We start from the raw sequence: 17639 nt of genomic DNA on the forward strand, positions 1-17639 counted from the left end.
AGCCAAAAATAATCAAGAGGTGACACGTGGATTTTTGGGTGAAAATGACAAAATTACCTTTAAAGCACACCAGAATTCCTACGCACGAGCAGTGGACACTCATTCTTCAATCAAGTCAAAAATGCCCAAATAGGTATTTATTTTCAAACGTATTTCATCGATCCTCATCATACCTTCTCCACAAGGTAACCCCCAAAACATTCCGTTTAAAATTATGTTAATTAGTCAATTAATAGATTTATTACCTAATTAATATATTAATTGTCAATTAAATTACCAATTACACCCAAAAAATTCGCAAGGGGCGGATCACCTTCTTCCCAAAGGGGGCCGACCATGCATTATATATTCAACCTCATTTCCTCTAAAAACCTAGGTCTTCACTCTTGCTAAACACTCAAAATTCTCCAAACACTTTTCCCTCAAAATTCTAACTTTGACATTGGAGGTTCTTCGGCCAAAGCCCCCTTCCCCCCTCCTCCCCCCCCCCACCCACCCCCAATTCATCATAGGCGCGTGAGGCTCTTGGCCTTGACCTAAGGTGTTATTTGTTTTGTAGGTGCAATTTTGTCCAAGATCAAGGAGGAAGAAATTTGCATCCACACTAATTAGACAAGAAATAGAAAACAATAGAAAAATAAGTAATTATAAATAACAATCCTTGGCGACACAGTGCCATAAATTTGATAGGATTCAAAGAACACCACAAAGTAGCACACAAATGTCCTATAGATTTTCCTTATTAACACTAAGATTTGTCAATTGTATGAAAGTAATAGTGTTTCCCACATAAGATTGTTTTATCTAACAACTTAAAGTATCACAAAAACTAGGTTGTTGTCCCTCCTGACCAACCACTGAAAAATAATTATTAGACTGACTTACAATTATCTAAATTCAACAAAATTTTGGAATGGAGGCAAAGGGAGAAGAGTCGAGAGAGAGGAGAAGGGCTTTGAAAAATTGGGAGTCGGGGTGAAAGGATTAGAAGATATCTTGGGTAAGAGTCTTCGAGAATTTTTTGTTTTTAATTTTTAATATTCATGTGGGCTCGTATTGACATGTGACGCCCATTTATTGTCCACGTGGGTGTCACATCATCAGTTAAGCAATGTTTTAACAGAAATTTAATGTATATATGAATTAGGTACCAAACTAGGACGAAAAAACTTGATGTATCAAATGTTGAAAACTAAGAAACTTCATAATAGTAAACTGAGATCAACCTTAAAAAATAATTTGATATCATATTTTTTAGATGTCAAAATTGCCAGCACACTGTGAATTGTTCAATATTGTCCTGAGGTTTGTAGAAAAAAAGTTTAGAAGCGTCCTTACCTCTCGAAGACAAGGATTAAATCTTTATTCAGTTGGACAAAAAAGGAGACTACTGGCACTACGTGCAAAGAAACTTGAAATCGCAAGTAACACAAGAAGAATATAATAGATAACTGGAGTTTGAATCGAAGGATCTTCGGCTCCGAGAACTCCGGGACCAGGCTGCGTCTCTTTTCAAGATAGAATTATCTCGCCATCCAGATATAATGAAAAATTGCACTGCGGATGAAGCCATTTTTTCTTTTTTTAATGACCAAACAATACATTGAGGAGTCCTTTAGGCGCGGCGATAACCGGCCTAAAGATATCCTCATGATCGACAAAAAGAAAATAGAAAAATTAAACAATATGATAAAAAATCTAAAAGAGAAAGGACCCAGATCCTCCACGTTTCATCCAATTGTGGAGGCGTATTTTCCCTTAATGATTTTAGATAATTTTTTCGGAAAACGTAGAAATCATTCGGGGCCCAATCATTCCAGCGGGAGTTCGTGGGGAAGGGGAGAGGTGAGGCGGGCCCCTTCAATTCAACAAAGCCAGGCTTGGTGACGACGTCGTTTACATCGTCTTGTCATTCTCTAAAACCCTAGCAAATAACAAATAAAACAAAAAAAACGAACCTCTCACTGACTCTCCCTCCAATGGAGCAGAGATTAGCGAACGCATCGCATCTAACCCTGAACCAGAAGAAGTTCATCGAGACCGCTCTACTTGCGGACCTCCGAGCCGATGGCCGCCGCCCCTTCGATTACCGTAACCTCACCGTCAAGTTCGGCAAAGACGAGGGCTCTGCGGAGGTGCAGCTGGGACAAACTCACGTAATGGCCATCGTCATTGCCCAGCTTGTCCAGCCCTACCGCGACAGGCCCAATGATGGCACTCTTTCCATCTTCACCGAGTTCTCCCCAATGGCCGACCCCTCCTTTGAGCCAGGCCGCCCTGGTGAGAATGCCGTCGAGCTCGGCCGCGTAATCGACCGCGGGCTTAGGTTAATTCCTTCCCTTCTTTGGTTATCGAATTGCGGTACTTTTAATTTGAGCAATACCTTGTGTGTTCCTAAAGTATGGATTTTTTTCTTTTTAATTTATGCGTGATTGTTTTACAGAGAAAAAGTTAGTGATTTAGTACCTAGTTAATTCATTTTAGGAGGGGCCTCTTCACATATAAGCCGAATTTGTTTTAGAATGAGCTCGGCCGCTGATACTAGCATTACAATTTAGAGAAAACACTTCAAACTCAATACTTTAGAGAAAAACCCAACTTACTATGTGACACTAAAACGAATTTCACAACTAAGAATCAATTAGAGCGTGACAAGTGGACAAATGATAGTTTTTATATTTCCGCCAATTGAGCTCTTAAAGTGTTCTTTTTATTGTAATTTATAAAACTTATAGTTGTCGGGATGATTCTTCTAATTTACTATTTTAGAATCCATCTATAATGTTTTTTAATTTTTCTCTATTATAGTTAGACATGCTTATTATAGTTAGCGTAGTTAAGCTTAAGGATTCTTTCATTTGAGTAATGGAAAACAAGAAAGAAGTATATGTGACTGTTTGGTTGTGCATAAAATGAATGCATTTTGAAGGGTTAGAAATAAATGTGCAGGGAAAGCCGAGCAGTTGATACAGAATCACTTTGTGTTCTTTCGGGGAAGTTAGTTTGGGCTATCCGTGTTGATCTCCATATTTTAGATAATGGAGGGTAAGCTGTTTATTTGGATATTGCATTTATATTTTGTTTCATTTTCCCGTGTATATATTGACGTTTAACTTTATAGAAATAAAATGTGGACAGTAACCTTATTGATGCTGCTAACATTGCGGCATTAGCTGCTTTGTTGACGTTTCGGAGGCCTGAAATCTCCTTGGGGGGAGAAGATGGTCAGGAAGTGATTGTACATCCACCTGAGGTTAGCTACTCTCTTTCAGAGAATAATTAAGGGTGTCTTTGTTGAGAGATAAAAAAATATTCAGTGCTGATGATTTTAAAGGTGTAGTATTAAGATTTGTTAAAAATGTCATGGGGATTTGTGGTGATAAACTTGATTTTGATGTTGGGCTGGTTCTGTTTGAAAACACTTATAGATGGAAAAGAAACAAGAGAAACAAGAGAAATGAGAAAATAAGATAGGAAGAATAATGCTCCACCAGAACACTTTAAGAGTGTGGTCTTCATTGGCTTTTTTAGAGATATACTATACAAAATCTTAGATAGGTCTTGTATGGTATCTTGGATTGGATTGGAGTGGATAATCCTCTAATTTCAAGGTACATTGAAGGTGGAAGTGAATGGATTTTCATTTGGAGGGGATTAGGAGGGACTAGACATGAAGGAAATTCAGCCCTTTTAATCCTACCATTTAGGGAGAATTAGAATGGATAAGTTTCCTTGATGAGTAATCAATCTTCTATACTCTAGTTGGACTTAATGTTTTTAATTTCTCCCTTCAACATACCTTGAAATTAGGCCATTCCAATCCAATCCTAGATCCCAAACAAGGCCATAGATTCTCAAGTCAAGTCCTATTGAATTTCTTTGTGGACTGTAAAGTTTCTTGAAGAGAAATGCCTAGTTGGAAACGGAGGATTTCTACTAACAAACCGGACCTAGACCCAAACAAAACAGTGGAAAAAGATTCATTACCAAGAAGTGCAATAATCTGAACCTATAAAGTTACCAGAAGACCTGTATATTGTGGTAATAAACATCAATTAACACTTTTTTGACACTTGGTCATGAACTTTGTGAATCTAAACAGAGGGAGATATACATGGGCATATTGGTCTAAATGCTATTCTCATCAATGTCCAACTGTGTGCACGTTAAAAGAAACAAAATGATGGAAGAAAGTTGATGAGATTTATTACTTCTATACCTTATAACTTGAATAATCTTAAATCTTTTTTATTTCTTACGTATGGCCATGTGACAGGAGAGGGAGCCTCTTCATCTAATCATACATCATCTCCCTATAGCAGTAACCTTTGCATTCTTCAGTTATGAGAGTAGTGTGGTAAGCAAAATTTATCTCTCTGAACGTTTGTATTTGTTCAGAACTTAGAAGCGGTTATAGGCTTTTGTCTGACTTTATTCAATGCCACATAGGTGATAGATCCAACCCATGAGGAAGAGGCTTTTATGGGGGGGCGAATGACTGCGACAATTAATGCAAATGGAGATGTTTGTGCTATTCAAAAAGCTGGAGGGGAGGGTGTCTTGCAAAGTGTTATAATGCAATGTTTGCGAATTGCTTCTGTCAAGGCTGGTGCTATGACAGAAAAGATCAAGAAGGCGGTGAGGTTTTCTCTCTATGAAACAGTCTTTGAATACTTGAGTTGCTCTCTTTCACTTGAAAAAGATATTAACGCTTTACATAATTCTGGAATTATAAAATGAATTGGTATCTGTCATCTATATGACTGTTGTAGGAGGCAAATAACAGAATCTCATTTTGTCTCTGAAGAACACATCAGTGACATTTTGTCATCAGTATTTCTTTAAAGGTCTCTTTTAAAAAGTATTTATGATCAGAATTGACTAAAGAAGTGTTGACTTGAAATATATATTTGGATATAACTTCATATGTTCATTCATCAGGAAAAGCGGTATCTGGTCAAATGTGTATCAGTATTCTCACGTTTTGGCTCCTTTCTTAGTTTTTCTACTCCAATTCAAATGCAGGTTGATTCATACAATACAGAAAGAGCATTACGGAAGATCAAGCGCCATACTTCTGTTCCCATGGATGTTGATGGAGGTGCTTCTAATATAGGTGTGCAGCAAAACTCTTCTTCTGTTAATCATATGGAGGGATTAAAGACGATGTCTGAGGAAGGAGTTGCAAATCAAAGTGAGGGTGCTGAAGGTGAAACTAAATTATCAGACAAAAAACAAACTAATAAGGGTAATGAAGATGCGAAGGATTTAATTGGAGGCTCCTCAATTTGGTATGGTTCCAATCTTATAAAAATTTAGGACCAATGAATGTGTTAAAATGGCTTTAAAAGATTGGATGTTAGCGGACACTTGCCTGTTTGCTTTGTGCTTCCTGTCCTCTATTGATAGTACTCCTCTTTTGTATATCCCCCATTGTAAGTGGGCATTCTTTTCTTAAAATTTTACTGAACTTCTGTACTTAAAGAAAAATGCCTTAAGAGAACAAATTTAGCAAATGATTGGAGAACCATTTTAATTTTCAATGGACTGGGGTAGAAGCAGTTGCGGACCCAGGCCAAGTGAAAAGAAAATTCATTAATAAAAGGAACTGTCTTTGGCACTCCAAAATGGTCATCCAAAAGTCCTCTTTTGTATTCTTATTAGGGAGAATTTGCACATGGAGAAGTAATTAAGTGAAGAGTTTTTTTCTTTTCCTTTTGCAATGTAGAACCTGGGGTCAATTTCTGGGTTAGACTTCTTAGTTTCCATATGCATTGGGTTTTTTCAGTTTTGATTTTCTCAATGAGAGAGAGATGGAGGCTTCAATGTCCCTATTGATTTATTCTATACTAGTTTGTTTATATTTTTTCAATATTAATCTGTTTTTCTTTGTTCTCAGGGATCCTTACTCAAAGGGTGTTGATTCAGATTTTTTAAAAGCTTCTCTAGCTTCACATGGTACTATTTTATGCCATCACTTATATGAGAAAGAAAGTACCATTGTACATATTGCTGCTTTTTATCACTCCTATAGCTCATCCTAGAGATTATAAGACTAATTATGATGTTACTTTAATTGCTCATCCTTGTTGAATGTGGAATTAATTCATACAAATGGGGAAATTAATTGGTTAGGACTTGCAAACGAAAAGGATCTACGTTAGATCTTGTTTTTTTGCCCTTTTTGTCTACCCGAACTGTAGGAAATTGCATCGAACTTCCCAATTAAAGAAAAAAGATATCTCAAGACACAAATTAGCATTGTACTACTGTACACAATTTACTTTTTATTGAGCATACGCTTTTTTTGGTCTGACGTAATGAGAATGTTTACTAATTCATACGATGTTTATTTATTTATTGTCACTAAGTGCTCCAGTTACAGCATACATATACTTACAAGCTCTTGTATAGATGCATACTTAGGGGAGGACTTTTATTTACATACATTTAGTCACCGATGCATACTTATGCATGCACATGCACATATATATAATAGATGGAGAGAATTCTCATCCATGTTAGGCATGATGCATGCAGGAATGTCAATGCCTAATAAGAAACCCGAGGACTCAAAAGGTGAGGAAACAACTCGGGAAGCCATGCTGGAGGAACCTCCTGAAGATATTAATCCAATGCCTTCACCCATTGAGGGAGCTGAAACTGCAGAGCGAACAACTCGAGAGAAAACCTTGAAGGATGCTGTGAAGCCCAAGAACAAGAGACCCAGGAAAAAGAAGGGCTCCTCTACTGGTCCAAGCTAGATGGCTTTCTGCTCATGGCATGTATGGTGTTATGTGGACATATTTTCTTATGCACGTCTGTATGCCTTGAACGTAGATAGCTAAATTTTGGAAAGCAAGGATACCTCGTTTCTGTACTCATAATGTTAGGAAAATTAAATATTTTATTTGAAAAATGCATTTCGGTGTTTTATGAACCCCTAGTATATTTTCTAAAACCTTTTTAAATAGTGCTTGCAATGTGTTTCCTTGATGTTCATAATATAATTATGAAGAGTGAATATGTGCTTTCAAATGCTTGGGTGAAAGGAGGATTTTGTTTTATGATAATTTTCCCAGTTTCATGCTAATTGAAAGCTATTATATATGCATAAATGATTGTTTTGTGATCCTGCTGCTTGGAAGAAACATAGGTGTTGCACTTCTCGATGGAATTTGTTGCAGGCAAAAGGAGTTGATCAAGTCTGTGGTTGACTGCAAGGTGAAGCAAGGGGATACATATATGACAAGTTGAGATACTGTAGATGATTGTCTACAATCCTCGAAATTTGGCTCGACTAAATGCTTGCAATTCATTTCATGCAGCGGATCAGTGTATTCGTGTTTTGTTTGCCCTTTGTAGGTTTGTAGTGCAAATTGTACATGAGTGAGGTTTACTGGAATCACTCAAATTTTGTTGTTGCACACTAGAAAATGACTGTTACCTTAATTTAGTTGACGTTTAAGGTTGGTGTGGTTCATGTGATTTGGCAGATCATAACCAGTTCGATATCAATGGCATTGATCGAACTGGTTACGCAACCATTGTATTTGCAAACTTTGGACCACTGATTTCCCGGCACACTGCAAAAAATTTCGTATTTAAGGGCACATTTTCGTAACTGTATCATTTTGGACAATGCTTGGCAGTACTCATTTTACTCACCAAGTTGTGTGGCCCAATAAAAACACAGACATGTGTTAGATGTTTATGTTTTATAACCGAATAATACTTGATTACTTAAAAAATTTCAAAATTGTTCGTTGTCAATTTATATAACTTTATTTTTATAATTAGAACCATCAATATTATAAATCACCGTATAAAGATTGCTTCTGCAAAAAATTAATTAAAACTAAGGTCATATAGTTAATATATTATAACAAATACATAAACGGTTCGTTATGCTTTTACCAATACCGTTCATTTGTTTTTAATTTATTTTTTGCATAAATGATTTTTATAGTATGATTTATAGTATGAACGATTCTGATCATAAGCACAGAGCTTTGTGATTAAAACACTAAGAGTTTTGAGTAAGAGTTTCTACTCATCTTTGAATAGCCAAGTATTGTTCTTTATAACCAAGCAACCAAACACCCTTTTCTCTTACCCAATACCAAACAGACTTCATCTTCTTCCTCCATCAAGTTTGCAAATCCTCCCCACCATACCTAGCATGGCTTTTCTTCTCCGGCGACCCCAATGGACCAACCCCACCACCAATCATTTTCTTCGACAACCACCACCAATCCCACTCTTCTATAATAATATAATAGCAAATTCTCGTCCTCCGTCGTGAACGGCGACAATTGACGAGGACGGGCTCCCGTGACTTATTGAACATCGTGATCTTCGTTGCCACAAAAGTCGGCTGCCTCCACGTCAATAATGCATAGTTTCATATTTCGTCATTGTCAGTCTCACTGAGGCGGTGGAATCAACGGTTGGACAAGGGATTGGGGTCGGGGTGGGGTCAATGGAGGATTGAAGTTTGAGGAGGGTAGGCAGACTGAAGAAGCAGCTGTGGTTGGACGAGGGATTAGGGTCGGGGTGGGGTCAATGGAGGATTGAAGTTTGAGGAGGGTAGGCGGACTAAAGAAGCAGGTGTGTTGGTATTGGTTTGGTATTGAGGTGCTTTTATAAAAAGTGGATATAAAAAAAAGCTGAGCTTAAAAAGGTGTTTGGTAAACACTTAAAAACAACTTATTTTCACAGTTTTTGGTGAAAAAAAGCTAATAATGTGAAGCAGCAAAAATGAGATTTGAAAAAAAGTAGAAAACGTGAAGCAGCATAAATGTTGGATTATATGTTGAACGTTGAATTATGATTTCTTGTTAAACGTTGGGTTATATGTTTAAGATAAAGTTTATAAATATTTTTCTTTTAAACTTAAAGTATATGTTATAGAATTAGTGGGTGAATGCCCACTCAAAAGAATGCCCAAAGACTTAGTAATAATGAGTAATAGTGTTTGATACTTTCAAAAGTATCATCATTGTATTCTGATGGTTGTAGTTACGAGAGTCGCTCTATAAATAGAGCACTCTGTCTGTTATCAAATGCACTGCAAAAGAAAGTAAGAGAAATAATATCAGTATCCCTCCCTCTCTTTATTTGCCATCTTTTTTGTGTTATAGCTACTAAAGTCATAGTGTGATATTTTGCACCTGCTTCGCTTCTGTCCTTAGAAAGGTTATCTATCTAACTTTTGTCTATTTATAATACGTTATCAGCACGACTCTCTAACCTTAAATAGTTCACATTTCCCTTCACTGAAAGAAAGAAAAAAAAAATGCTTCCTTTAATGTTTTTCCTGTTTTTCTTCTTCTTCTTCTTTTTCTGCTTCATCTGCGTGATGCACCATCGCGATGAATTGCTAGCACTATGTCCGCTTCTCGTTCTAAATTTAACAGTTACTTATATCTTTGATTTCTTGTTTGGTGTAGTTCCTGGTTTCTAACCCAGTGTTTATTTATATTAATTTTACTGTAATCAAAGATGGTGCGGTATAATCGTCCATCTTGAGCTGCAAATTTAATTTTCACTACGTTTAAAGATAATGCGGTACAATCGTCTATCTTGAGCTGCAAATTTAATTTTACTGCAATGTTAGGATGTGCGGTATAATCGTCCACCTTGTTCTACATATTTAAATCGATTATATCTTGCTCTGCATATTAAAATTTTTCTGCTGTTCAAGTGGTGCGGATATAATCGCCCATCCTATGCTTGTTTCGATGAGAATGGTGCGGTACAATCGCCCTTCTCATTAATCATGCAAATCTCGAGCCTAAAGTTTCGAGTGCTTATCATTTTTGGCCTGAAGATCAAAATGAAAAATTTGGAAGAACCAGAAGTTCTAACGCTATATTCCTCCAGAAATACATATTATTGCAAGTTCTTACGCATCTTATTTTTCTTTTAGAAAGAAAAGAAAATGGCGAACTTGGAAAAACTTGATTTTGCTGCCCTGGACATTACTGGGAAGAATTATCTTACCTGGGTACTAGATACCAAGATCCATCTGGAAGCAGGGAATCTTGGAGATACCATTAGGGAAGAAAACAGCTCATCCTCTCAAGATCGGACAAAGGCCATGATCTTTATTTGTCGCCATCTTGATGAGGGACTAAAGAGCGAGTACTTAACGGTTGAAGATCCGTTAGCTCTCTGGAAGGCATTGAGAAATAGATACAATCACCAAACAACATTGATTCTTCCAAGGGCTCACTATGAATGGACTCACCTAAGGATCCAGGATTTTAAGTCAGTGGCTGAGTACAATTCTGCGTTGTTCAGAATTACCTCTTAGATGAAGCTCTGTGGGGATACCATTACTGAGGAAGATATGTTGGAAAAGACTTTCAGCACATTTCATGCCTCTAACATGCTTCTGCAGCAGCAGTATAGAGCGCGAAGCTTCACTGAATACAACAAGCTGATATCTGTGCTCTTGGTAGCTGAACAAAACAATGAGCTCTTGATGAAAAATCATCAGTCCTGACCTACTAGATCTGCACCATTCCCAGAAATGAATGTTGCTTCCCTCGAAGTGAACGCCACATCCTCTAGTGGTGATAATCATAAACGAGGACGTGGCCATAAGCGAGGCTAGTGGAACAGGAAAGGCAAGAATCATGGTGGTCAGTTTCACAACCAGATTCCAAGGCAAAATTCAGGCCCAAGCTTTAAAAATGGAAATCGCCACAAAGGCAAAGCTCGTATGAATAATGCTCCTAGAAACTCTGATCGAGCCTGCCATAGGTGTGGTGGTGATAGGCACTGGGTGCGTACCTGTCGTACCCCAAAACATCTTGTGGATCTATATCAAGTCTCCCTCAAGGAGAATGGTGTCAAGACTAATTTCCTCGACCAAGCTAGACCAATGGATATACCTGATCCAGTGTGCGACTTATGAGGATAGTTGAACACAACCTACCTAGATGTTTCGGACTTCATTGTGGAAAAGGGGAATGAAGTGTATTGGTCTGACTGAATCATTTATATTTGATGTACTTTTATTATTCTGAACTTGTAGTTTAAAAACTCGCATTTCAATAAAAGAGACATTTAAATTTCTAAGTTGTTTTTAACCGTGACCCCCTTTACTCAAAAAGCATGGATAAAAGCTATGGTTATTCTCAAAACATGAGATATGGTGGAGATATTTGTCTTGCAGATAATGCAACCACACATACAATACTTCGTGATCGAAAGTATTTCTCAAGCTTGATGCTTACAAGAGTAAGGGTAACAACAATATTAGGTCAATCAAATGTAATTGAAGGCTCAGGGAAAGCCCAGATTTTTATGTTACCAAATGAAACAATATTGTCCATACAGAATGCATTGTATGCTACTCGATCTACTCGAAATTTGTTGAGTTTCAAAGACATACGTTTAAATGGATACCACATTGAAACGAAAAGTGCATAAAATGTGGAGTATCTATGCATTACTTTCAATGATACCCAGAAGCGTATATTGGAGAAGTTGCGTGGTTTGTTTAGTGGATTGTATTATACATACATAAGGACAATTAAATCACATGTTGTCATGAACTAGAAGTTCATTGATTCAAAAGATTACATGCTTTGCCATGACCATTTGGGTCATCCAGGATCCACCATGATGCGTAGGATCATTACCAACTCTAATGGACATCCATTATTGAGCAGAGACATTGCTATCTCAAATGATAACCTTTGTAAGGCTTGTTCTCAAGGAAAGTTGGTAATTAGACCATCACAACTAAAGGTTGATGCTGAATCCCCATCATTTATGCAAATAATTCAAGGGGATATTTGTGGACCTATTCAACCATCTTGTGGACCATTTCGATATTTTATGGTTTTGGTTGATGCATCTACCCGATGGACACATGTTTGACTCTTATCTACTTGGAATGTAGCTTTTGCGAGACATTTTGCTCAGATAATCAAGTTGCGAGCACATTTCTCAGATTATCCCATTAAGTCAATTCGACTTGATAACGCTGGTGAATATACATCTCAAACCTTTGATGATTACTGCATGACATTGGGCATTGATGTTGAACACCCTGTTTCTCATGTCCATACTCAAAATGGTTTAGTAGAAGCATTGATCAAGCGGCTTCAGTTAATAGCTCACAATTTGCTCATGAAAACAACATTGTCAGTTTCTGCATGGGGACATGCCATCTTACATGCTTCATCATTGGTTTGATTGAGGCCTATAGCTAACCACCAATACTCCTCAGTACAACTCGTGTTTGGACATCAACCAAACATTTCACATTTACGAGTTTTTGGTTGTGCTGTTTATGTGCCTATTGCACCGCTGCAATGCACTAAAATGGGACCTCAGAGTAGATTGGGAATTTATGTGGGTTTTGATTCACCATATATCATTAGATATTTGGAACCCCTGACAGGTGATATGTTTACAGCTTGTTTTGCTGATTGTCACTTTGATGAGATAGTCTTCCCGTCGTTAGGGGGAGAAAAGACTATTCCAGAAGAACGGCAAAAGTTGATATGGGTTGTACCCACCTTGTCTCATTTTGATCCATGTAGCACTCAATGTGAAAATGAAGTGAAAATGATCGTTCATCTTCAAAGTATTGCCAATCAAATGCTAGATGCATTTAATGATGCTATGAAAGTGACAAAATCACATATGCCAGCTGCAAATGCACCTGCAAGAAACGATGTCCCTGTTAGACAAAATAAAGTGGCAGTGAATGATTCATCTGGTGCACACCTGAAGCGTGGTAGACCCTCAGGTTCAAAAGATTCAGCCCCTCGAAAGAGAAAGACAAGGGCACAACTGAATCCAAATGAAATCATTCAGGAAGAGAAAATGAATGAAAAATCCACAATTCATGATTCTGTACTTCCAAAAAAAGAAAATGTCCTTGATGAGACACATGTCCCTGAAGAGACAGCAGTACATGAAAGCAAAGAAATCTCCATTATGCATGTACAAATGAATTGTGGGATCAGAATGAAATAATCATCGATGGTATGTTCCCATTCGCAGTAGTCACTGAAATCATATTAAGTGATGATATTGAGCCCCGCTCTGTTGATGAATGCAAACAGAGACAAGATTGTCCTAAGTGGAAAGATGCAATCCAGGTAGAATTAAATTCCTTGGAAAGGCTAAGTGTTTTTGGACCGGTAGTCCAAACTTCGCCTAATGCAAATCTCGTGGGTTACAAATGGGTATTCATATGAAAACGCAATGAGAAAAACGAGATTGCAAGATACAAAGCACGACTCGTTGCACAAGGCTTTTCACAAAGACCTGGCATTGATTATGAGGAGACATATTCTCCTGTAATAGACGCAATTACATTCTGTTACTTAATAAGTTTAGTGGTTTCAGAAAAGCTTGACATGCGACTTATGGATGTCATCATTGCGTATCTATATGGAGAATTAGATACTGATATATACATGAAGGTCCTAGAAGGAATTAAGTTGCCTGAAACAACTAACAAACCACGAGGTATGCTCTCGATCAAATTAAGACGATCATTGTATGGACTGAAACAATCTAGACAAATGTGGTATAATCGTCTCAGTGAATATTTGATCAAAGAAGGATATATCAACAATGTCATTTGCCCTTGGGTGTTCATTAAGAAATCCAATTCTAGATTTGCTATAGTGGCAGTATATGTTGATGATATAAACCTAGTTGCAACTCCTCAAGAGCTCAATAAAACTGATGAATATCTGAAAAACGAATTTGAAATGAAAAACCTCGGGAAAACAAAATATTGTCTCAGCCTGCAGATCGAGCATTGTGCTAATGGAATTTTGGTTCACCAATCAGCTTACATTGAAAAAATCCTGAAGTGATTTGGCATGGACAAGGCTTATCCACTCAGCACGCTAATGGTCGTTCGTTTTTTAGACATTAAGAAAGATCCATTCTGTCCAAAAGAAGATGTGAAATGGTCATTGGTCCAAAAATACCATATCTGAGTGCAATAGGTACTTCATTGTACTTAGTGCAATGTACTAGACCATATATAGCTTTTTTAAGTTAAGTTGTTAGCAAGGTATATCTTTGCTCCAATAATGTGTCATTGGAAAGGAGTCAAAGATGTTGTGCGATGCCTTCGTGGGACAACAAACAGACATAGATATCTTCTACTCAAGAAAATCCACAAATGACTAGATCCTTACTGGATATGCAGATGCTGGTTTCCTCTCTGATCCGCATAAAGCCCACTCACAATCTCATGGCGCTCAACAAAGCAAACATTAGTTGCTACATCTTAAAATCACTCATAAATACCTGTTTTACATGAAGCAAGTCGTGAATGTTCCTGGTTAAGATCAATGATCCATCATATTTGGAATTCATGTGGTCTACCTTTGAAGATAGACAATCCAACTATCATCTATGAAGATAATGTAGCCTGTGTTGTCCAAATCAAGGAATGATTCATTAAGGACGACAAGACTAAACACATATCGCCAAAGTTTTTTAGTGCACATAAGCTTCAGAATGCTAAAGTTATTGAAGTCTAACAAATCTGTTCCAATGAAAATCTGGTAGACCTGTTCACCAAGTCTCTACCAAAGTGCACGTTTCAAAAGTTAGTGTAGAGTATCGGATTACGTTGACTTACAAATCAGCTAAATTTGAAGAATGCGGAATCAGGGGGAGATAAATATCAAGGGAAGCATCCATGATACATGCTTGTTGTACTCTTTTTCCTTCGACTAGGATTTTTCCCACAAGGTTTTTCCTATCAAGGTTTTAACGAGGCAACATAAACATACTTAACACTATATCAACAATCCAAGTAAAGTTGTACTCTTTTTCCTTCGTTATGGTTTTTTCCCATTGGGTTTTTCCGACCAAGGTTTTAATGAGGCAACTGATGTTGATATGTGGGCATCCAAGGGGGGAGTGTTGTAGAATTAGTGGGTGAATGCCCACTCAAAAGAATGCCCAAAGACTTAGTAATAGTGAGTAATAGTGTTTGATACTTTCAAAAGTATTATCATTGTATTTTGATGGTTGTAGTTACGAGAGTCACTCTATAAATAGAGCACTCCGTCTGTTATTAAATGCACTACGAAAGAAAGCAAGAGAAATAATATCAGTATCTCTCCCTCTCTTTATCTGCTATCATTTTTGTGTTATAACTACTAAAGTCATAGTGTGATATTTTGCACCTGCTTTGCTCCTGTCCTTAGAAAGGTTATCTCTCTAACTTTTGTTTATTTATAACAGTATATTTAGTAATTCATCTTGATTTGTTAAGAAAAATAAATTAATGGCACATTTAGTATTATACCATTTTTGGTCATTTCACATAGTCACAACTGTTTTACATAAAAGTTTACCAAACACTATAATACTGTTTTTTTTTTTTTTTTTTCCTTTCTCCAAAAGCACTTTTACAAAAAAAGTTTACCAAACACTCTGCTGCTTTATTTTACAGCTGCTTATTCTCACAGCACAGCAGAAGTAAGTTTTTTTTCAAAGCACAGCAATACCAAACCATTAGTCTTGGGTTTAAAGGGTTGGTTTGTGTTTGGTGACAAATAGACCATAGTGTTGGAATTGACAGATATCTTAAACCATTGGTCTTTAGTTTTTGTTAGTCTTTAGAGACAAAGAAAACAGATGGAAAGACTACAACAATATTGTCTAAATTCGAACTTGGAGAAATAACTTCCCATTAAGGGATCCATTATTTACCATTTTTAATAACTTTTTCAAGTAAAAAACTTCATTTCTATTGGTTCATATTTATTATGACTATATAAATTATAGAGTGTCACTTAGTAGTACAGTCTAATGATATTCCTCTTCACTTGTAAGTGAGATGTCTTATGTTCAATTTTCGTGAAAAACAAATTAAACCACATTATTATGGCTAGCCCAACATGAAGCTTAGCCCAGTCTCCCACCCCTCTCCACAGGGATATCTAGATCGTAAGACATTATTGCCTTAGCGCTACTGCAGTATAGTTCTATCATTTCTGGAAAGTGCGCAGACAACCTCCCTTTACCCTTTGCACAATATTCGCGAAGTAGCTCTCGAAATCTTTCCTTTCATCCTTCTGGCAAGGGTTTGAAAAGGGGCTTGGTAGCTAGGAAAGTAAAGGATTGATTCCTTATTCCCCCAAAAGGAGTTGTTGCTGACCCTTACATCATCATAAAGAGAATTAGGATATCCTAGGACGAATTCACTTAGTGCTTATGCCAAGGAGTTGCTTCTAGTACATATCTCTTCCAAACCTTGATACGAAATAGCCCCCTCTTCTCTAACAAGTCTTTTTCGGGAGAACTGTATGCTCCATGAAGGGCATAGACCAACCGATTAGTTGAATCAAAGTAATGCTTTCACCTTGTAGCCCCTGCGGTTCCACCATAGCATTCTGATTGATAAGTTAAGTACGATTCGAGGTAGATACTAGTGTTTGTTAATATATATACTCTCTCTCTCTCTCTCTCTATATATATATATAGAGTATAGTTTTTTTTTTTTTTTAAATTTTTTTAATTTTTTTAATTTTAAACAAACAGTATTATCTATACAAAGAGAGTAAGCTAAACCTCATAATAGGTTAGAAATAATGTGGTTCAAATTCGCATTTCGTGAGAATTAAACCTAAGACTTCTCACTTACTAGTGAAGAAAAATACAACTAGACCGTAGTATTAAATGAAAAATCATAGAGCATAGTTGAAGTTGAAATTTCTACGATTTGAAAATAAATTTGCAGCCTTTTTAGCTAAAATTTAACCCAAAGAAAAAAAAAAAAAAAACAAAGAGCATGATTGGACGGAGCTCCCTAATATCTACTCCGACATGCTGGTGTCTAGTTATACACGTTAAATCCTGTTGCAATCATAATTTGGGAGAATAATCAATTGGGGAGACCGTCACAATGAGGTCAGATGTTTGTCTAACTTGATAGCATGTCCTTTCATTTTCCTTAGGCTTAATTGTAGGAAAGGTTTTGAACTTTATTTCTAGTTTAATTTTAATCTTTGCATTTTTATATTAGTTTTTTTTTAATCCTTGAACATAATAATGTTTGCATCATTGGTTTTTTTTTTTTTTTACTGACATCGATTTTTTTTTTTTTTTGGGTTAAATTTAGGGATATATTACGAACTTTAACTTAAAACTTCAGAAAACAATAGAAGAAATTTGAAATATAAAAATACAAATGAAAATGGTTGGACTTTAGCAAATTGTAAATATTAGCAATGCAATTTTAAAGTTGGTAGGGGATTACACTGTAGCAAAAACTTAAAAACTAACAAATTACATATTGAACTACGAAAAAAATTTCCATGTTTTCAATTTTAAACAAAAGAAAATATATGGTATTTTTAGCTTTTGTTTCTCTCTTTCTAATTTTTAAATTCATTTTTAGTGATGTGGGATGAAGTTTCTAATATGCCCCTAAATATAATGGAAAATAGAAGGTATTAGTGAAAAGGACCAATGATAAAACATATTATTAATTAAAGGACTAAAAAAACTAATATGAGAGTTGAAAGATTAATATTAAACTAGAGGTAAAATTCATGGACCATTGCTATTATTAAGCCTTTTGTTTAATTCAATCATATTTCGTTTTGTTTGGGAAAAATTACACATAGAGT

At 36.4% G+C, this 17639-nt stretch overlaps 1 protein-coding gene across 17 annotated transcripts; it reads left to right on the top strand.

The window, feature by feature from the left end:
* Positions 1 to 1727: 1727 nt before the first annotated feature.
* On the top strand, positions 1728 to 7624 carry LOC137715154 (exosome complex component RRP45A). 17 transcript variants are annotated; one of them, XR_015960711.1, is made up of 10 exons: positions 1917 to 2326; positions 2950 to 3045; positions 3139 to 3253; positions 4277 to 4357; positions 4450 to 4638; positions 5026 to 5291; positions 5900 to 5958; positions 6541 to 6785; positions 7157 to 7252; positions 7329 to 7488. XR_015960711.1 is itself a non-coding variant. In XM_068454389.2 (8 exons), exons 1-8 carry the CDS (start codon positions 1980 to 1982, stop codon positions 6762 to 6764), a joined length of 1377 nt encoding a protein of 458 aa, XP_068310490.2. In that variant the 5' UTR covers positions 1728 to 1979; the 3' UTR covers positions 6765 to 6940. The 17 variants fall into 17 exon arrangements, 2 of the variants coding, with proteins under 2 accessions (XP_068310490.2, XP_068310487.2); XR_015960699.1 differs by having other exon boundaries at positions 1920 to 2326; positions 6526 to 6819; positions 7329 to 7624; XR_015960706.1 differs by lacking the exon at positions 7329 to 7488 and adding an exon at positions 7497 to 7624 and having other exon boundaries at positions 1920 to 2326; positions 6526 to 6785; positions 7149 to 7252.
* Positions 7625 to 17639: the final 10015 nt, after the last annotated feature.

This window comes from Pyrus communis, chromosome 3, assembly GCF_041283825.1.
Source record: "Pyrus communis isolate YQ-2024b chromosome 3, ASM4128382v1, whole genome shotgun sequence".
NCBI lineage: Eukaryota > Viridiplantae > Streptophyta > Magnoliopsida > Rosales > Rosaceae > Pyrus > Pyrus communis.